Source organism: Lepidochelys kempii, chromosome 4 (genome assembly GCF_965140265.1).
Source record: "Lepidochelys kempii isolate rLepKem1 chromosome 4, rLepKem1.hap2, whole genome shotgun sequence".
In the NCBI taxonomy this organism is placed as follows: Eukaryota; Metazoa; Chordata; order Testudines; family Cheloniidae; genus Lepidochelys; species Lepidochelys kempii.
In genome coordinates this window covers 34,402,202-34,425,199 of record NC_133259.1, presented here as the reverse complement: position 1 = coordinate 34,425,199, position 22,998 = coordinate 34,402,202, and the positions used below count along the sequence as shown (strand labels likewise).

General features: G+C 39.5%; 1 protein-coding gene across 8 annotated transcripts in view; it reads right to left on the bottom strand.

The window, feature by feature from the left end:
* ANK2 (ankyrin 2) overlaps positions 1 to 22,998 on the bottom strand; it is a 572,992-nt gene that overhangs the window by 364,292 nt on the left and 185,702 nt on the right. For 2 of the 8 annotated variants that reach the window (XM_073340924.1, XM_073340931.1), the window contains exon 1: positions 8,228 to 8,411. The exons of 3 other annotated variants lie outside the window; for them this stretch is intronic. In XM_073340924.1, coding sequence (XP_073197025.1) covers positions 8,228 to 8,311 — 84 coding nt within the window. In that variant the 5' untranslated portion in view covers positions 8,312 to 8,411. Of the gene's footprint in view, positions 1 to 8,227; positions 8,412 to 22,998 lie in introns of those variants that run through there. 3 more of the 8 variants (XM_073340940.1, XM_073340943.1, XM_073340948.1) reach the window with 2 other exon arrangements.

The window sequence follows — 22,998 nt, the reverse complement described above, 5'->3', positions numbered from 1 at the left end:
TACAAAAGGTGAGAGAATTCAAGCAGGCATCCATTAGGGTTTAAATCAGCCCTGCCCAAAGTACTTTATCTTTGTTCTGAAGGACTGTTTTTGTATTTCCAGAAGTCTATGAGGGGCATCTTTTATTTTCTGGACAATGTTCAGGCAACTGGCTTAAAATACCTACAAGTCAGCAATGCCATAATCTTAAATAAATACACACACAGGGCCTCATTTCCACAATTTCTACTGAATGCGCAAAGGGGAAAATGGACATGCGAACTGGGTATTTGCATTTCTAACTCTTAGATTTGTATGTGACCATGTGGGCTATGTCAATGAATTTAAGTCTTGTCCATGCAGTTCAGGAGCTGGTATACACCTGAAAAATTGGTCTATCATGTAGAGGTCATTTCTGGCTGCATTCTGATGTTTGTGAACAGTGACTGAGTGTCGTATGATCTATGACATGCATCCATGCAGTATATAGTGGGACGTTTCCATTGCACTTGAAATAACAAACAACTCAGTTCAGAAGCAGTCACAATGACTTCAAATGTAGATCTAAAACACCTCTGTTCACCGAGACCAGAAACTTGTTTAGTTTGCAAAGACTGGAAAATATCTAATTGCAGCAGTTTAACCAGAAGGTAAAAGCTCTCATTCCCAAGCTTCCCTCTGCTCCTCTCACCCTGTAAGGTCCAGGGTTCCTTATTTTTACCTTAAACATTTGCCTGCTATACATGTGCCAATTCATGCACTGGCAAGTTTGCATAGAGCCACAAACTTCACCTTATGGTCAGCACACCCTCCCCAAGTAGCGATTGTGGGGGCGGCAGGGTATGTCACAGAGCTGCACAAAACTTGGCAGCTTGATGGGGATACTGTAGGGTATGTAGAGGTTGCTAGGCTGAGACTGGGACCTGTGCGTGTGGGTAACTGGATGCTGAATGGGGGCTGTCTGGGGAGCAAAATGGGTGCACATATTTGGGGATATCTAGGTGGATGGATTGTCTAAGGCTTAAGTCTACACTTATGATGGCATGTAGAGTACAAGCGCTAGCCACATTGCTATATGCCGCAGTGAAAGGCATGCTACAGCCACATGTGTCACTGTGGTGACTAATTAATAATACTAATTAGTTAGCACAAGGATAAAAGCAGGGAGTAAAAAGTGAAAAGTGTTGCATAGAACTACTACAAAATATTTTAAAATCCTGAGCGTACAAATGGCAGATACAACATGGAGACTGGAAACATACAAAGACAGATATACAGTACTAAATTTACTACTTTTTTCTACTATTTGTAAAAAGTATTGCTCATCAGAAGAGCTTTGTGTTTATTAAAGACAAGATTACAACAGTGCTCATGGGGCAATGGGGGAAAGTATCCAGGTTAAACAATCTGAGGCTGCTAGCAGCAAGAGTAGCATGGTTGAAATATTCACTCTCTAGGAGGACGTGTTGAATAGTGTAATGCTAACTCTAAAAGAGTTGTTTTCCATTAGATATGGAATATTATGCATTTCATATCACATTGCTAAGCACTGAAAGAAATTTTCATGTAATCCTAAATATTTTACTAGATTGGGTCCCAGCCATACATCTAAAGAAGTCAATAATGAAACTCCAATAGGTTCAGTGGAAGCAGGTTAAGACTTTTGGAATGCTTTACTAAGATCTGGTCTGTCACTAAACAAAAAAATTTTGATTTAAATCATTATCCTTTGGTAGTCCCTAGATGGTGGCAGGTTCTACCATTAGGCTCTCTTTGGTAGCAGGTGTTGCATTCCCACACAACCGAGTTAAGTCAGAACATCAGCTGTGCTGTCCATTGTCATTTCCCCTTTTCATTAGTGCTAACAGTGATCATTACATGCTAATGCTCTCATTCCTAAAGTGTAATATCACACCCATTGCCTGACTGCAGTAGCAGAAGCATCTTGTACAACTCCGCTATAACCATTTTCATTGCTGTCAATGATTTATACAGTGCCCAGAACTGCATTGTACAAGGTCTTGTTCTTCATATGTCCTCATTGTTTATCTTCTGCATGTGTTCCTGTCCTTGGTGCCAGAGACTCTGTACACTGGTATAAGTATATCAATATGCTGCCAAGAGTACCAATTCCTAATGTAGATGTGTGGCTCTGACAAAGTGGGGCTTATACCTGTGAAACTTGCCCACTGATGTAGTTACACCAATGCCAATTTCTCTAATGTGTATTAAGCTACACATAATTCAACTTCAATAGTCACTACAGGTCTGATACACATTTACTCTCAGGCCACATTTACATCTATTTTAAGGCCACTTCACAATGCTGCATTGGTCTTCATTGGCCTTGGTATAAATGAGAACCAAGCCCACTGCATACAGAGATTTGTATTTTTACACAAAGTTTTGCAATAGGTACCTCAAATGAGGTGTACTATAACTAGAGGTGAGCCTGATGTGCAAAGTCCAAATCTTGATCAAACAGTCCAGGAGTATTGTGGTTTTGTTTTCAGTTCATCTCTAGCAATAACTGTATAAGGGGTGGGTTTGTAATTAACGTAAGATGTTCTTAATAAAGTCACAGAAGGGAAAGTGTCCCCTGTCATATGCTCTTCATCAGCAGTGAAATCAAGAGACTGGAGATCAGGACACCGCAGTGGTATTACCAGCTCTGCTAGAACCTCACACATGACCTGTGGAAAAATCATTTAACTAAATGTGCCTCAGCTTCTCCTTCTTTAAAATGGGGTTAACAGAGGGTTGGAGGATTGACTGGAAAGAACCTGGAGATCACGGAATGCAAAGCACCATTTACGCTTAAGTAAACATTAGTTGAACTCTGTCACTTTGATTTTACTTAAACAATTTTCTCCTCTCAGGTTCACCTGGCAGATGATCTCAGCCAATATTCTGCTCTCCTTTCATGCACAGAATTCAAACTGGATCCAGTAGTGAGAATAGGATATCATAGTTGAGCTGAACTGCTCTGTGGAACAGAGAGGAGAATTTTACTCTGTCTTAAGCATAACATCCCTAGACAGAAAATCAAAAGCTAATAATAGTTTTCAAATAGTACATTAAAATTAAAATATAGTTCTCTTTTAACCCCCTCATGTACATACCTACCTCCAAGGATATACCAAACTTGACTACAGTTTCTCTTTTTGTTGACTTCCGTTATTAAACTATCCACAGTACGTAGTAATTAATAGGGAACTTTATGATCATCAATGTCATTGTTGCAATGGGTGAATGTCCTTAGTGCCTACTGAGACAAACACAACACTCTCTTCATTTTATGTTTCTATCTGCTACAAACAGCAATCAAACCTGAAGAAAAAATATGACCGAAATGAAATTGTGACCATGCAGTTAATTTCATACCAAGAATCTAATATACTGTAAAGCTTGTCAGAGAACAGGAGATGGGGGCCAGATTCTGATCTCAGTAACACCACTGTAAACACTGAACCCAATTCTCCTCTTGCTTACACCTATGAAAAGTGGGAGCCACCGAAGCCAATGGAAGTACAGATCTGAAAAACTGGTGAGAGAGGATAATTCGAACCACTGAGTATAAGAACGTACTTTTATTTCCAGAATTGTTCATCAGCACACTAGACTGGTGAGTGGTCTTAAAATCAGAGCTGCTAAATTTGGTTTAGTTTTAGTACAAGCGATTTTAGCCACTCAAATGTGGATGAGAAAAAGAAATAATTTATTTAACATAATTGTTCTTCACCAGCTCCTTCTGCCCTTTAAATTTGCAGTAAAATCCAGCATTCCACTGAGATTAGCAGAGGTTACCCTCTCCTAGGATGGTGGGATGGGGGAAGGGTTAAACTAACCAGGCAAGAGCCTATCTGTTGGTTCAAAGAGTAGTGTAGACCCTGTCCGTTTCCAGGAACAATGGCAGAGATTGGGAGATAGAATCAACTGATGAAGACCGGATGGGGCAGAGCTAAAGGAAAATAAAGGCAACAAACAGAGCAAACAAACGCAGCAGATGGGAACTATTATTTTAGAAATCTCCATATTGATTTTACAGGAAGACTGACCACTGGTTAAAAATTTACTTCTGATGGCACTCACAACAGCTTTGACTAATAAATATTTATGACACCTCACTAGCTTGTATTCCACAAATATAGAGATCAATCGATACAGAATTTTCCTCTGAATTTGGCGGAGGGAAAAATGAAGTAATTTACAAAACTAATACAGTAAGTGTTTAAATAGCTACATTTGTAGTCATTAAAACTGAACAGCCTGTAAGTATAATTCAACCTCTGCAAGCCAGTCTACAATGTTTGCAAGCACAAACCTGCAGGAGATATTTAATATGAAAAATGGCAAATGTGAAACTATTGGCTAAGCTTAAAATAGGGTGAAAGATTCAGGTTTAGAAAAATAAACACACTAATCACACCAGGCTAGCTTCAAATAAACAAATAACCATTTTTTGATAAAAAGAGAAGGAGTACTTGTGGCACCTTAGAGACTAACAAATTTATTAGAGCATAAGCTTTCGTGAGCTACAGCTCACTTCATTGGATGCATACAGTGGAAAATATAGTGGGGAGATTTAGCTTATGCTCCAATACATTTGTTAGTCTCTAAGGTGCCACACGTACTTTTTTCTTTTCTTTTCACAGATACAGATTAACACGGCTGCTACTCTGAAACCAATTTTTGATGTAACAAACTGCAAAAGCCATTCTCTCAGAACTCCCAGAGCCTTGCATGTAGGTCTGCAATGCAAACACCAGACTTCGTGTCTTCGTTATTGATTTGTCCTCTTAAGTAATATAAGGCCAATCTGCAAAATAATTATTCCCTATTCTACACTACACCTAGGTTGTTTAAATAAAACAAACAACAACAAGCAAAACTAACAATTACATTTTTTTCTTATTATTTATACTATAGTGGAGCCTAGATGCCGCAGCTGAGACTGGGTCTTCTTTGTGCCTGACACGACAAGCATAGAGTGAGAGGCAGTCCCTAAAGTTAATCACTCTTGAAGAGCAACTAATGCATCTGTTCAGAGTGGGAGTCTTTATTAAAGTGAGACAGACCATTTCTGCATCCATCAATGATACATTTTGTGTGTTTTATGATCACCAGTTTAATAAAAATCCGTGGGTTTTAGAAACCCTCTTGCCATCTGTGTTTGTATTACTGGAAACAGAAACAAGTTAACTTGCCACAAAGAAGCCCACAGGCTTTTCCTAACAGAGAGGTGTTACAATTTTAAAAAAAACCAAAAGACTCATTTCCCAGGACAATAATGTACTATAATAAGAAATTAACTTCATAGAATCCTACAACTCATGGCCCAAGCCAAGCATACTCCAATGAAGCCAGCGGCAGTTTGAGACCTTCCGGTAAGTACTCACCATTGCCCTTAGCACCTTCCAGAACGTGCTCACGATGCCACAGGATGACACCCCAGGAGCTATCAGGGTAATTTTAGGAATTAATCAGCACTATGGCACTGTACAGGTTGGGTGTTACAACAGGCACCAGGTGCACAGGCCCAGTGACAACAGGTGCTGCTCCACGTATGACGCATGTTACTGCTAAAGTGCTGACTTTACATTAAGAATCATCCCCCTGCGCTGAATACAGGAGCTAAACTGTTCATGCTGCCCCTACACCACCATTCTAATATATCCCATCTTTCTCTGATATAAGCTTTTGACTTCAGTTAACTCTTAGTATTAATATTTTCTTCTAGGCAGAGTAAAAAAAATTCTAAAATCTATTTAGCCACATTGAATGTGTAAAAAAAAAATTTTTTTTTAAATTCACCTAGAAATTTAGGCCCTAATCCTGCACACTAAGCCATACAGTCAGATTCCTGAGCTTATGAGGAGGCCCAGGGACTTTAGCAGGACTCCAGGCAGCCATGAAGATCCACCTGCATGGATCTGACTGAATCGAAGTCCGAGCAATGTATCCCCAGAGTCAACAAAGGAATCTTCATGTGCTGAGCCATACTGCCACATGGAGACTTCACATGGAAGCAAGGGTCCAGGATGCAGGCAGGACCCTTTGCAGGCTTGAAGCCTCAATGTCTAATGCATGCAAGTCATTGTTATAATATGTGTAAGGAAAGTTACCAAGAAGATAAGGCTTAAAGATTATTTTGTTGTACTTGAATTGAAATAGCTCAAATTATTTTTTTTTAAATTATCAAAAGATTATTTTAAAGAGCTGTGTGGCCACTTATTATATTTCTGAAAGATGTAGATATATTAGCCCTTGGGAGACACTGGACCTTTTTTTTTTTTTTTTTTTTTTAAATACACACATTTTGATGCATTCATTTGGCTAGCAGCAGACTGGAATATATTAGCATTTTAGGGACAAGAAGTGTCTGACACACTTAGGTTTTAAAACAACCTAACAGATGTAATTCATAAAAGTTAGAGATGGAAAAGACCTACCTATATTATTAGATCTTCTAGCCCATCTCTCTACCAATGCAGGACTGCTCCAAGTTCCCCTAGTAATAATGTCTAATATAATTGCACTTGATTACCTCATTTCTGCATGTACATACTCACAGGTGCACACACAAATGAGTTTTACATACATACACACAGATAAAGGCCCTTTGAAAATTTGGCCCTAAAATTTAGAGTTAAGATGAGGCAGAAATGCTAACACCTGACGTGCTATATAAAATTCCCCACTGTGTGGAGACTCAGGCAATATTCCAGGCACAGTGGAGTGGGGTGGGGATGTTTCAGCCTTCTCTCCATTTTCTTGCTTTGGCTGGCTTATGTCACATACTTGTAGTTATTCAAACACAGGCTTTGTGAAATATAAATGTACATATTATATTTATTATTCATCAGGAGACTTCCTTTACCGGTTCAAACTTCTTTTTCTAAAGGCCTGTGTTAATTAGTCTCCATTATACCCAACATATACGATCCAATTTCTAAAAATATAGTGGTTTTTTTTTTTCCTGGAACACAATGTTATAACAATATAAAGTCTATACAGGTTTAAAAAAGGCAACTGCAAAATATATTAGTGAATATTCACTGCAAGCTGTTTTTAAGGGCCAGATTCTGCCTCACTTTGAGCAATACCTTACTAGACGGGTTGTCCAATTTAAATCAGACTACTTGGAGGATAAGATGTTACTCAATGAGAGGCAGAATCTAGCCCTTAATAAATAAAACATGGGTGAGTGGCTGAGATAAGTTTTTGCCTTACCTGCCATTTTACAATTTTGCAGGATCATCTGCACTCTTTCACATTAAAAGAAAGAGAAATGAAAAATAGTCAAGAGCAATTTGTTGATTTAATCAGTGGTCTTAATTGTACAAGGACACTACTTCAAGTCAGGGGATCAACTGTTTGGTACTGGAAGCTGTAAAAATTAAATCAGTCACTCAGCCTGGCTGTAGAGAAAGAGTGTCTTGGAAACTGGGTGTGGCTGTATAGTTTTACCTTCTTGGTTTTCACCACTGAAGTGCTACAGGGATCTATACAAAATGCTGAACTGTATTTTTTAAATTAATTTTATACCTTCTGTTTAGCCATTTTCTTAAACAAACATAAGAAATACAGAACTTTCTTGGCAAATTAAATGAAAGGTGGGTAAATTCATTTGCAGGTAAATTTGCAGTCATTCAAAAAAAAAAAAAACCATAAAAGTTAAGTCAGAGACATCATGTCCAGGTGTAAAAATCTCTTCTGTCACAACTAATTGCCTCTATCCGAAAAGGGACATACTGAATCCAGTGCTGAAAGGCATTTGCGGTCTAATGAAGTCAAGACTAATGCAACAAAACAGGCTGCTGCTTGTCAAAAAAGCCTTTCACTTCACTGCCCAGATTGGTTAACATAACATTATTAGTTCACTTTCAAGACACACCAAAAACCCTAGGATTTTCTTTCTCACCAGGTTAGCTATGGAGCCATCCATCAGTGGCAGCAACAAAATCCCTCTCTAAGCTTCATGTACACCACACACCTTAGCTGTATACACATCACAGAATCTCAGCCAGCTCACCCATTATGAGCTCTACATTAAACTACAACGTTATCAACAAACAGTACTGCTTGCCTTTCCCTCATCTACAGAGGAAGAGAAAGTGGAAAGCTATAGACATATCGCTGCACTTCAACCAAAGCTCGATGCTCCAGCATCCCTAGTCTCCAAACCACTCCTACAGTCTCGCTCTGTTTCTTCACACAACATTTTTGCTGTCTCTGTTCTCATTACCTTCTTGGGTCTTTTCCTCCTCTGATTACTGCCGTTGTACTTCTCCCCACCATCACTTTTCTGGGCTGCTTCTCCATTCATCATTTTGAACAGTTTCGGAAGCAAAGAGCTCTGCCATTAAACCCTCCCAACTGTACAGACCATTTAGTGAGTGTGTCACTTGCTGGAGAAGAGGAGGGGTGTATGTGTGCACGTCTGTGTGTGTGTGTGTTGGTGGGGGAGGGAAGAGGGCGCACTGGGAGGGTGAGCATGATGATGTTGCCATGGCAGCAGCTGCCACAACTGTTTATCTGACTGCATTGTTAAATCTGATTCAACCAATTAACAACAGAATCTGGATGCTTTACAATGAAGAAAGCCTTGAACTGAGAATGCCAGGGTCTAGCACAGGGTGCAGGGATCAGCATGATGACTAGCTGTTGCTTGATACAATCTCCTTTTTTATGAGATGTGGGGAAAAGGCTGCACAAGAATCCCTGTATGTGAGAGCACTTCAACGCAGAGCGGATACAAGGCACATAAGATCACTATAGCAAATTTGCAGTGCTTCCTAAACCCAAGGGGGTACATTACATTTTATGCAAAGGAAGGATGCATTTGGCAAAATTCTGCTTTCAGTTATATACTGGTGTAAACCCACATCTAATTCTTACTCCAGATTTGCAGCATGGTTACTGAGAGCATTCTAATTTTGGAACATTAAATTCTGATTACAGTTATTCCGTTCCACTTGAAAAGAAACCCACAAAGATGGAAGTCATATTTAACTAGTACTTTCAGTGGAAAGAAAAGTTGATAGTGTGAAAGGAAGAAATGAATGTTAGAAGCTAGACCTTCTCTTACCTGGTATGCCTGCTGGGCACAGACTCCTGATTTGTTTTATTCTAATCAAAGAATCTAAATCAAATTTATGAATATATTTTGTTGGATCCAATTCTTAAGTGGGCAAAATTCTCATTCCCAGGTGCCATAATACTTCAATAACAGTTTTCTGCCTGTGTTAGGACTGGAGCCCTGCATAGCCTTCCAGTATTCTATCCAACCTCTCTAATTCATGAATTAAGATTTATTATTTCAATTACAGTAGCAGACAGAGGCCCCAGTCAAGATAGGTTCCATGTTGTACTAGGCGCAGTAGAAACACACATACCCTTGTCCTGAATCCCATGCACATTAGTGAAGTCACTGCTGTAACATCAATAGACGAAGAAAACTACATGTGGAATTGTTGAGATTAAGTCCAAATCATACTAAAATGGTTTCCACAGTGTGAACAAATAGTTCAGAGTCTAAACTAAATCACCCCCACCTTGTTTTGAAAGGACTGATGTAAATGCTTGTAGGAATAGCAAAGAAAGTTCTTTATTTCTTCCAGTGAATATGCTAACAAAAATACTCTTCCACTTACTACTGAACAAAGAAACAGAGAAACTTGCCCTCCTTCCTTAACAGTAGCTAGGGTGAGGGAAACAAAAGGAAGAAGTCACTTTAACTGCTTACTCAGTGGAGGAGGAGGAGGAGGGGTGAGAAAGTGGAAAGGAACCAATAAGGCATGAATGTGCAGTTCCATGACTAAATCAGCTGCTAACACAACGAACATCTGCATCATAACAACAATATGTTCAATATGCAACAGCAGTCTGCAACTCTTTATTTAGAGCTACTTAGAGGTGACTTTTTTCTTAGTAGAAGTAGGAATCTTCATATTGAAGTAAGGAGAGGGATAACTCAAAGAAGGCAGACACAATATTACTTTGCATCTGTTATGCCATAATTAGAGCTGTAATTTGTCATGGTAAATGTTTGGGGAAATCATGGAGAAGTCATTTGTTATTAGTGTCAGGAATCATTTGTGAAACCTAGAAAGACATGGGCGTGCTTTTAACTCATAAGCAAAATACCCGTGTGCTAGAGTAATTTTTAAATGCTCTATCTTAAATGCTCAGCTGTTTTCCCTTTCGGTCCCTTTCCCTTGTAGGCCTAAACTTTTAAAACTTTCTGTTTACATCTATATCCCAACTACAAAACTGCTCCTTGATGTGCCTTGGGATAAAGTACTTAGTGTTTGTTTTGTTACTGTATGAATTTCTCTTGCAAACGTCACAAAAACTGGATAAATTTAAAAACATGGATTTTTAAACTATGAGAATCCCAGACAGAAAAAAATATTGACACTGGAAAAAACAGCACACTGCATCACTGAAGAATCATTGACTATATTGTATTGCAGTGATGCAGCTTGACTTAGAAAGACCGCTCTCTTCAACTCTGAGGCTTGCCTCAGGCCCCCGAGAATATGGAAGCTGCTATCCCAAATTTCACTCTACATTCTACATCTATTGTGATCTTCCAGCTGGAAAAGGAAAACGAAAACATGGCTGCCAGAGAACTCTGACAGCCAGGGAAACAGGCAGGAAGTCCCAAGAGTTATTCATGGTGGAAGGCTAAAGCCAGATAAAAGAGAAAGACTAGGGAAAAAACAAGGCTACTGTCACTGCAATGTGGCCAGGCATCGGTGAGAGCTTGTGAGATCAGGGGTGCATGAAGCAGGTTTCTGAGATTTTCACTTTGATTAGGTAGGCTTTCAAAAGTTCTCACAGCTCCGCCCTCACATAAGCTTTTGAGAACACAAAAATATAGGGGGAAGCAGCCACTTCTGGCCAGAAGAACAGACTGCAAACAAAGGAGGATTATTAGATATTAAGAATAGGTGTTTTGCTAGTGACAGTGTGCATTTCTTCTCAGATGTTTTCCCTGTTCTGTTAGCTTATAATGGCAGCAGTGCAGCATCACCCTTATGGGAGATCACGGGTATACTGTGACAATATTCCAAAAGGAATAAATTGAAAAGCTTGTTGTGACAAGCATATCAAATACCTACTAATGGGACAGACAATGCTAGAATGGTACAAACTCGCTGAAGGACGACATCCTCATTAACCTTAACTCCTGTTTCCCTGTTTTCTCTAAGTCTGGGAATTAATTTTTGGCGACAGGATCTTACATGCAGTCATGGAAAATAATGTTCACACTCTGACATGTTACAATTTCTTATATCCTGTTACCACAGAATATGAAACTTAGTAAATAGGGAGTCAAACTGTTTATCACTGAACATATTTTATGTGAACTAATAATGCCTCACTTGGCTCAGATAACTTAAAGTCAAAGAGAAAGGATGTTGGATGTCCCACTTATTCCTCAGTATTCTTCAAACTGCCAGCCTGCTTAATATACTCCTAGATAACAGATGGCTGGAAGAAGCCCCAGGTGGGAGAGATTTGCTGGTGCCATGTTTATATCTTATGGGGTCCACTTCCCAGTGCACAATGCATTAGCTGGCAAAACGCTATACAAGCTGTCAGTCTTTTAACATTGGAGGCCCTTAAAATTATATGGTGCAGGGATTGAAAAGTTAACTCACTAACAGTGGAATGGTTCAATCACATACATGATAAACAACCATCAGCTTCCAACAGGAAGTCTGACCACAAAACAATTATGAGATCAGTGGTTGGTAATACATGATCACCAAGATCCCACGAATGAGAGTTTAGGTGTTCAGATGGAACAGTGAAAGGAAACTCTCCTGTCCGTATCTCCTTGTAACTAGTCTTTTGATCTATTTAATTTGAGATGGACCCAAACCAGTAATTATGACAATGGAGAACTTAGCTAGTTCGCTTCTTATAGCTAACTTTAGTCCCTATGCATTCTGGAATTATCTATGAAAAACTAAAGGAAATAGTACTCCACAGAGACGGAGCAGTATAAAATCATCTCCCTTCGAACAACTTTAATGGGGCTGAATAAATCCTGGTTTCAATTTTGTTCACAAAGCTGCCAAAGGATTACACATCCAGAAGTCCCTAAAAACACACAACAGCAAGCAAATTATGGAACAGTTCTTTGAAAGTTCCTTAACAACATGCCAGCTAGTCCCCATGAAAGTGTTCAAGAATCCTCTTGCAGCAGAATTAAATCAATCCCTTTAATCTGATAAGTGCTCTCTTAGTTTGTGAGAAATGCTTCCTTACTGAATTGCTTGTTTTGTTTTCAATGCTACGAACTTCATGCCCAAAAACATTTGCTTTGCTACTTGAGCTGAGGGAGAATTTCCAACAGCTGTCAGGAACAGTAGTCCTGATACAGCGCAAATGGCTATTGCTAAATATTACAGTGTCCAACATATCAACACATCCTAAGAGGCATAGTACACTTCACCAACACTCTCAGAACTGTGATTGTGGGCAAATTTTCATAGTTTGGTGCCTAAAATGAGGTGCCTAAATATGAAGAGGCCTAATCTTCAGACGCACCAAGCAACCCCACCTCCAAGTGAAGTCAACATGAGCTGCAGATGGTTCAGCACCTTTGAAAATCAGGCCACTGCTATTTAGTTGTCTATGTATGATTTTAGTAACCTAACTTCAGACACGCAGGTTTGAATATATTAGCCACACATTTCAGAAGCAATTTACTAACCCAACTATATGCCCAAGGAAACCCAATTGCTACAAAAGGAGTTCTGAAGTTTCGACTTAGAAGTCCTTTCTATCATGGAATTTGAAGGCAAAAATGCTTAGTTTGGGAAAATAAGGTCAGGGAGAGTAAAAGCTTAAAGTATACTTTAATTTCTTTGCAGTAAGGAAGGGAACTTACTTCAACTGAGGCATCGATGACAACAGTAGCACCCAAAGGAAAAAAAACCACTACCATTGAACAGGGCAAGAGAAAAGTCTACCTTCTCAAGCTTCTGTTATCAAACTGGATTAAACAAAAGACTTCATATCAACAGATGAGATTCACCATTGATGGAGACATAGGAGGTGAAAAAAGGGACTGGATGACTCATGGGACTGGCACAAGAATATGTAAACTTTCACCTCTGGATCAAGTCACTGGCATCTGATCAGTGTTTGCTAACCTTTTTAAATGGGTGGTCTCAGTCAGGTTTTTAGTGAACAGAAGGCCACCAAGAACCAGCTACTGGGCCCATCTGAAACATGTCAGAATGGAAGAATGATAAATCATTCAGCCAGCAAACAGTTTCCAGAGGCAGTTAAAATAAGTAGTCAAGAATAAGTAAACAAGGAGTCTGTTTGACGTCAAGGAAGCTGCAGTGACTTACACCAGCAGAAGATTTGGCCCGAGATACAACAGGAATGTCTACTGCTGGGCATGACTTTAGCCTCTTCTGAATCTACTAGCAAATTGGATGCTTTCCATTAGCCAACTTTGCATCCTCCTTGTTTACTGTGAAATCAGGTTTCTCAGATATATCCTGTTTTTCCATTTTAATCCATCCCAATTTGGGAGCCAGTCATCTGACGATTTGCCTAAGATTATAGACAAATGTGATGCATGAGAGGAATTTATGAAAATAGTAATAACGGTTGAAAAGCATTTTGATAGTTCTTGAAGGTGAGAGAGTTAGTACTTGTCAGAAAGCTCTTTTCACGTGTTGTTCTACTCACCTGCTAAAGAATCTTTTCTTTCATACCAATAATCTTTAGCATGCAACTGACAACCTTATCCATGACAGTCTGCTACGTAGAGTACTAGGTCAGCCACCCAAACAGGAGAAAGTTGGCATGTTTTCTTTGAATCAGGAATCTAAGAAGGGAGGACCACTGTACTCTTCTGATTCCTGAATCTCCTTTTAATTTGGATTATAGGCTGCTCTCAAAGTACACTGAAAACAGGAATTGCTTCAGAGTGTACCTCAATGTGTTTTAAAGTATAATACAATTTAGGAACCGATATTATAATGAGATTGTGTAGGCAAACAGGATAATCATTAATGCACTAAGCAATAGCTCTCACAGCCCTGGAAATCATGGGCAAACACCAAAAACTTCTTTGGGATCGGAATAGATAAGGTAAATAATATCCCTAGTCTTAGTTATTACAGAATTTAGGAAAAAATCAGATTCTACAGCAGATTCTACAACAAGCAGCAGAGATCATAGTGTGATCAAGCTAGAAACAATCCCAAACTATTTTCTCTGGTTTTCCCTCAAGCTTTTTTCACTCCCCCCTGCCCATCCCCCACCTACACTTCTCTTTTGCAATAAAGAAAAGAATAAACAATCTGTTACATATATCACCAAACTAGAAAAACTTCGAAGAGGAGACATTTTACCATTGTTTTCTTTAATGGATCAAGCTGCCTTCCCCACACTTACTCTGACCATGGGAAAACATAGGAAGTGACATCACATTTTACATGAGCAAGAACAACAGGCATGGGCCCCATGTGTATGAAGTTAAGAAAGATCAAACAATTGAGTTAACTGACATTTCCCATTTGGCTTTTAATTTGCTTTCCACTCCACCTTTCAATATCAAATAAATGTTGATTTCATTTACAGTGAAGATCATTGATGCAGAGGATGTGAAAAAGAAGTGGGTTTTGTAGTTTTGATAAAGACCCACAATAATTTGCTGAGCTTTCATTAGCTAAGTTATTCAGACAAAGGATTAATCAACTAATTGATGCTCCCCTTTTCCAAAGCAAATTAGATTAAAGAGATTTATTTGCATCCATATTATTGGTTTTATTGCTTAAACTACAACACCAACAGCTTTTTCACGTAGCCTTTCCTGACCCACCATGCAGATCTTACTTAGATTTAAGATCCTCAAGGCAGGGACTCTCTTTATCTGTCATGTGTTTATACTGCACATAAGCATGGTGGGTTACTCATCTGCAATTGGGCACTACTACAATACAAATAATCATTCTGTAAAGCCAAATCCACTCCCACTGAAGTCAACAGCAACACACCCATTTAATCCCACATGACAGGCATTCAGCCATTACAAAGAAAAATAGTGAAATGGAGAAACATTAGAAAGATATATCATATTCAAATTAGGACTTTCCTCTGCAACACTGGGCTATTTCATCCACATTTATGCCACTTCTTGGAGCGGGGTGGGGCAGGGGGGAGTAATTCCTAACACACTGAACATATCAGCCCACTGATCAATCTTTCACTGAATTCAGAATCCAACCTGTCATTTAAAGTATAAAAATACATTTAATTGTTGCTATCACTAAAGCACTTGTGTGTTCCACTTGAATAAATGCAAATGTTTTGCTTTCTCAAAAGGCAGATAGTTGTATTGTGTTAATAGTGTCTGTATTTAATATTCATTAATTGTTCTGCACTTATTAAATGGTCTGTACAGGATGATCTTCTGGGGTTTCTTGAGTCTCCCTTGAGAGGTTTCTGGTTTCTACTGGTTACCTTGATCTCAACCCTGAGGGCTGCATCTGTCCCACAATGATAAGGAAAGAACAATAGAGTAAATCACAGGGGGAGGGAGGGAGGGAGCGAGGGAGGAAGGATTAGGGGGTATAGGAGACCAGACCAACTATGGTTTATCATTAAAATCATCAAACCAGGCCAAAATGGGAGGTAGGAGAGAAGGGGAAAGGGTAAGGCATTTATTTTTATTTTTAATTATATCTTCAATACTGGACAAATGGCATTTTACATTATTTCTATCCCTCAAGAGGAATGCTGAAGTTAAACTATACATAATACCTAATAAACCAGCACTTCTGCACTGTTATGTAAGAGTCTCCTAAGCGATAATCATTCTCTCCACAATAAGTGAAGCACAGACAGAACCAATAGCAGACCCACAAAAAGACAGAAAGAAAAGGAGATCAAGTAGGTGGCTTTGGAGTGGATTTCTTTTAGTCAGAAAGAAAAACTATAGAATAAAAAGGAGACAGAAAACAGAAAGAACTAAAGTAGATTATAGGTAAAGAAGAGATGCAGGAGTAGGTATGCAAAATAGCCATTAAAACAGTAATTAAATAGGCTTTATTATAAAGCAATCAAAAGGTACAAGTCAATCACCATATACAGACACAAAGGGCAGATTCCATGTTGCTCCTTTCTATGCCCAGCACAGGAAAGGATGGGTGAAGTGGGAAAATTCAGGCCCCTTTGGACCTTGCAAATTCTGGGGCCAGCCATCAGCACAACTTAAAGCAACCTAAGGACTGGATTTCATACCTAACTAACTTGCACTTGGAAAGGTTTGGTATGAAATGATTTTCCTTCTGGATTTATACCATATTGATATGAATAACCTTCTGGTGCATCCAACTCAAGATAATAAATCATACCCCATTTTACAGCAATCCTCACTCTCTAAAGAGATACAAGTAAAGTTGTCTAGATATACTTTTCACTTATTTTTAAAGTAAGTAGGTTAAATAATGCTGGTCAGGTCTGCATTTTTTTCTTTGTTTATGTCAGCACCAAAAGTAATGGACAGCAGCACAGAATAAAACTGTCTCCCTGTACATTTTTAAATGTAACCTGTTCACCCTTTGTTTCCTTCAGAATCACAAAAAATTTACATGATGATGTGTCATGCAGCAGAGGAGTCAAACACTTCATTTATCAACATGCTAGAAAGCCAGAAAACATCTTCAGTGACAAATTCACCTGGTTTCAGAGTAGCAGCCATGTTAGTCTGTATCCGCAAAAAGAAAAGGAGTACTTGTGGCATCTTAGAGACTAACAAATTTATTTGAGCATAAGCTTTTGTGAGCTACAGCTCACTTCATCACCTGGGTGACTCATCTCCCCAGCTGTGTATCTGCTATTGTCAGGAGACCTCAACACAAAGGTATCTAACCCTTTGTTCTTTGTGTATGTTAATACTTTACCGTGTGCTTGTTTTCTGTTTCCATTAGCCAAATAGAACAGAGATTGAATTACACAAAACAAAAATCAGAGGGAGAAAGAGTTGTTCCAAAGCTATTATGCAAACACAGGCATTTAACAAGCAACAGTTGTGAGAAACCCACAGGTTTGGTCTCCATCTTGGAGAAACACAGAGTGACAAACCCAGTGAGTAATTGGCAAGGGCTAGGAGCAGAATCCAGGAGTCCTCTCTCCGAGCCCACTGTTCTTACCACTAGCCCACACCCTCTCTTTCACACTGATCTTTATTACAATTATGCTTGCACTATTTGCAGGGGCAGGAGAGGAGGTCACTAACTAAGACAAAGCAAAAACATATCTGTATCAGAATTTCACTTGTGAGTTTGTTACTGGCATTTAACTTTTATTTTGGAATTGCTAAGGATTGATGCATGTAGGTTTTAATTCTACAGTAAATATCACTCTACAGAAATATCAAGGAACATTTCTAAAGAAACATTTTCCATCAAGGACTATGATTTTATATAAGATTCTTCTCAGCATGTATAAATAATTTAATGAATGCCCAATTCAACAAAGCTATAAATTGAAATAATTGTAACAACATTCATAAAAGAGTTTATCCATCTTCAGATAATGCAGACAAATATTGTGGAACCTGGGTCCCTTCTGTGCTAGAGATGGGTGTAATTTAGAGTACCCAAGTCACCTGATTCACTAGACCAACTCGAATAATTCTGATATTGACTGTAAAATGTGATCTGTTTGGTTTTTTTTACAAAGGCCCCAGTCACTCTGCAGTAGAATATTAATTACTCATTTGTTTTACACATATCAGATCTTGGTTTAGAGTTAGCTGCATCTGACTGCTGCCAAGTTGTTCAGAAGAACATTTGTTTGTGAATATATTGCAGATCCTCCAAACACATATACACAACAGATTCCCACACAATTAAATTGCCGGGCAAAATCCAGACAAAAACAATAAGCATGTTGCAATGCATAAAAGTGCAAAGGAAATTCTTTCAGGGCTTGTAATATTCTGTCCTTCAAATAAATTAAAACCTATTAATTGAATGCACCATTTTCTTCACAGGGAGAGCTGCAAATCAACCATTTGCATCAAGCATCCATCCATAAACTCTTTTCAGTAGACCCAAAGCTAGGAGTAAGCAGACTAAGCAATTGCTTAGGACCCGGAGCAGCTCAAGAGGGTCCCCTTATGTGCTTTTTGTGTGTTGTGTGGGGGCCTCCCAAAATATTCCTGTTTAGAGCCCCCAGTGGGCTAGCACCACCTCTGTCACTTGTTGTAGTTGAATTTACATGATGTCAAATGACACCACTGTTTAGCTGACAAACTTATAGGCCTCTCTTTTTAGAGAGGCAAAAGACTGGGCTCTCAAGCACCTTAAAATTATCATGTTGGTCACATGCCATCTGGCGATTGCTATAGTAACCAGACACCTGGTGTGGATAATTTCGGACTAGAAACATTCCCTCAAGTGCTTTGGATTTTTGGTTTTGGTTTTTCAGTTAGTTAATTTGTTTATGTTTTATTTCAGGGTGAACAAGAACTGACTGTGTTTGTCTGGGGAGGCAACGATTACCAGAAGTGAATTCAGAAACCAGTTTTAATGCAAAAGAATGAGGCAAAAACATCATCATTTATGTCACAGGATCTCAATTCATTGGATTTACATTATCTATGAGAAAAGCGTGTCTTGTCTTATAACAATGTCTCAGAAGGCCACAACAAAATAATGAACAATGTTTATATTAAGCTCTGTCTCTGTGCCATGAATTATAATAAGCCTATCAGAATGAAAATATAAATATTACAGGAAGGGCTGGTAACAGCCCATATTATTGATTGCCAGATTGTTTTCAGTTGCTTATAATTTTGTCAAACTTTAACCATTTGGGATTAAATTTGTCATACCAAGTGTTTGTCTCAGGCTAATTTTGGGAGGGAAATTTCTGCTGAAACAGTTCAGCTGTTACTAAGAACAATGCTAAGAAAAATATGCTGTTTTTCCTGTGTTAAAAAATTCTTTTCTTTTCTTTGAAAAGCTCTATCTCACCCACTGCTTTTGAGCAGGGATTTGAAATGTGCTATAAAGTGCCTTTTGCTTCCTTATGAAAATTGACAAATGTATCCAAATTTTTTTGCCTTTGAAAAAATTGCCATTGGCTAATGCTCAGTAGATGTCTTAGATTTTAGCAGCTAAATTCCCAGAAGGTTCCATCCACGCTGCTCCAGTCTGGCGCTGAACAGGACTTTTCATGCAACTGCAATTCTGGACTGCTGTGGACCATGCCAGGTCTGGGTCTGATCACCTGAACTGAGAATGGAGAGCTTGTCTCTCCTGTGCACTCAGTGACTCACATGTTAGGCAGCTTAAAGGAAGAAGCTGAATGGTTTGAATACAGAGGGGATAAGAGCTGGACCTCCAGGGGAAGGGGGAAATAGACTGAAACAAGAAGCTTGGGGGAAGAGGTGGCAAGTGGCACTAGAGGCTGATAGGGGAGAGAGTGTAAATCTGGGATTGGGAGCAGCTGGACTGAGGGGAGACTGGGACTAGCTGGGCAGGGAGACTGGGAGTCAAAACCAGTAAGATGGAAGGGAAAGAGGAGAGAGAGGGTGTGACACTAGCAGAACAGGTGCCAGCTCTTGCCAAGGCTTAGGCTTCAGCTGAGCACTGACAAATTCATTGCGGAAAACCAGTCTCTTTCACCTGTGTGTTAGTGTGGTTAAGATGGCTACTGGATTTATAACAATGTGTTTAGACTTTATGAAATGCTTGTAAAGTTGCTGCATGCATTAATCTCAGTTACAATATCTTAAATATTAGCTTATAGCACTTGATATAGTTTTTGCTTCACTTTTGCTTTGTAACTGTAAAAAATGTTTGCTGAAATTGTGAACACAGTCAGGAGGGATCATCTCTTTCCCTATCAAAACTAAATAGGCCATTGCGAGACAAGCTGACAAGAAAATTTTTCATCTGTTGTTGTTTGGACTCTCTCAGGGCCAGAGCTATGAAACAGAAGCAGAGATCCACAGGGTCGCCCTAAAAGACATTCAAAGCTGACAAATTACTACAGTTCTGTCACCTTTTGAAACCACAGACTAACTCATTTGTGTAGATATATTTGCCTGCTTTAACCTTGTACTAACGCTCATTTATTTTCTTAGTTAATAAATCCTTAGATAGTTTACTATATGGGATTGGCAACAAAGCATTGTCTTTGGTGTAAATCTAAGGTACAAATCAACCTGAGGTAAGTGACTGGTCATTTGAAACTGGGAGTAACCTGAATATTTTGTGAGCTTTAGGGTATAGCATCCATCTATTACTAAGTCCAGCTTACCTGAGTGGCAAGATGGACTGAAATGACCAAGGGGACTGTCTGTGACTCCGTGGTAAGACTGGTATACTGTTCTAGGAGTTCACACTTGTTACTGGGTTGGTGAAATCTAATTATAGAACATATCACCAGTTTGGGGTGTCTACCCTGCATCTTGACAGTCTGCCCAGAGGTTGGCACTCACGTGAGCCACTCCAAACTGTGTGATGGAGCAGAGGAGAAAAACTGACAAGAAGCTGAGGTTTTGAGGGAGAACTGGGACTAGTTTGACAGAGACTGGGAAACTTAAGAGGGGACAAAGGACACAGATTTGGAAGAGGAGTCTGGGAGGGAGGATGGTGAGGTTGGGACTGGGTGCCAGTGGGGATGGGGAACATGAGTGAGGGGAGGTAAGGACTGGGAATGAGGAGCCAAAAAGGGGCTGGGCGGGGCTGGGAATGGCTGTGCAAAGAGACTGACACTGTCTGGAGGGGTAAGACAAGGACATGCTGGACAGGGAGAGACTGGGAATGGATCAAGCAGTGGAAACTGGCTAGATGAAGAGAATAGTACTGGGATGAGGAGCCTGGGTAGGGAAGAGAGAGAACTGGGACAAGGACAGGTTGAAGGAGATAGGCAAGTTGTAGAGGAATTCTTGGGGGGAAATAGAGTCTATGCCCATTAGAGGACACTCCTTTCCAGAGCCTGGAATGGAATCCTAAATTCCAGAGTCTCACCATTCCTCTGCTGTCAGCAAATGTCTGTGAAACCCTGGCAATGTGTCCCATCTCCTTCTAGTGCTGAGCCACAAAGAAGATGGCAGCAAGAAGATTGCTATCACTTGCTCCATTCACTCAAATGGCAGAGATCTGCGTGAAGGACGTACATATTCCAACCCTGCTGATGGCCCATATAGGTGTCAGTATAATGCCACATGTTTAGAATTTCTGTTTTTTCAGTTTGTTTGTTTTTTGTAAAGCTAAGATATTACACACAAGCAAGTATGTTAGAAGAACACTATTAAGACTGCAACGCCAAGCACTCAAAAGTTAGAAAGTAATTTGTACAACCTTAATTTGGCCTCTTTGTGAATATGTATTATTAGTCTTTCACTACATGATCACATACTATTTTTTCCATAAAACCATTGCCTCATTCAGTGCACAAAATGGATGGTGCTTACTATTCAATACTTTGTTTTCTCCTCAGCTTTCAATGTGTGGTCCCATGTCTTATTTATTGCCTATTATCAAAAACCTTGCTCTGAACAGACAATTTATTTCCTCACAGGCTTTTCTCTGGTGCTCATCACTACAGTTTCCGAGTGCTTCATAAACATTAATTAATTTTCACAATGCCCCTGTGAGGTGAGGGCATGGTATTACCTCCATTTTATATAGAGAGATACAAAAAGATTAAGGGTCAAATATTCACTAATTCTGGGTGCCCAATTTGAAATACCAGCATCTGATTTTTCAGTGTATGCAGCATTACATAGCACTCTATATATTCAAGCACAATTCCCACTGACTTCAGTTGCAGCTCTGAACGCTCAACACTTCTGCTAATCAAATGCCAGGATCTCAAGTCAGACACCCAGAAAAAGAGGAACATACAATTAGTGACCACCTGTGAAAAGTTTGGTTTAAGTGACTTGCCCAGAATCACACAGAAGCTCTGTAGTAGAGGCAGGGATAGAATCCAAATTGCAGGGTACCATTCAACTGCCTTTGCCTTCCTGCAGTCTCCTGCCTCATTCACTACACTCTTTCCAATTCCTGCAACAAATGAAGCAAGTGTCTGATTTTTCCCCAGAGCATGTCCATTATGCTGTCTCTTGCGCACTTATACCCTTGTCCCAGTCCTATTCTCCTCACCTAGCTAGTCCCGTTCTCCACTGATCAGGTTTACCGAAGTCTGAACGGATTAATATCTTCACCCCTTTAATGTGTTATTGCTCTGTTTTCAAACTCTTTACTCAAATCTCTGGGCCAATTTCTGACCTCTAGACAGACATATACAACTCCTCCGTATTTCAATGGAAGCTGAACATGCACTTCCAGGAGAAGCCTTATATATATGCAAACAATTGATTGTACAGTCACAGGATATCAATCATTTCAGAAAATGATGTGTCCTTTAAAATTGTATCAAAATACACATTTGAAGCAATAAATGAACATAAATAATGTTTCCAGTTTTCACCTTGGCTGTTGCCAAGTAAGTAACACGTTCTAATTTTGATGAGAACTGCCTTTACAGTACACAATTACACAACTACATTAGCAAAATACAGTGCATAAATTGTAGACATACACAAAGATTAGTTTCTGTGCATAAACAGGCCTTTTTATGTGCAAGTCCTGAATCATACTCAGATATGTGAGTTTAGGACCAATCCTTGCCCATGCTAAGCTCTCTTTGTGCTACTCCAAGAAGAGATTGTTCTAGCAAGTGGATTCAGCCAGAGCACACTGTGCTCTATGGATCACTGGACACGATAACAGACCGTATGGTCCCTGAGGCTGCTCTAAACTATGATGGGGAGGGGGATGGAAGAAAACCAGCATCAGACTCTGGAGCAGCAAGTAGCTGCTTTGCATCTTCCTCCTCAGCAGAGTCTGGTCTTTACTTTGGTGCTGCTGAGGATTCAGTCCCTAGCCTCCAATTCAGTGAAGCATTTAAGCACATGCTTAAGTGTTTTGCCTAATAGGGATGGTCTTAAAC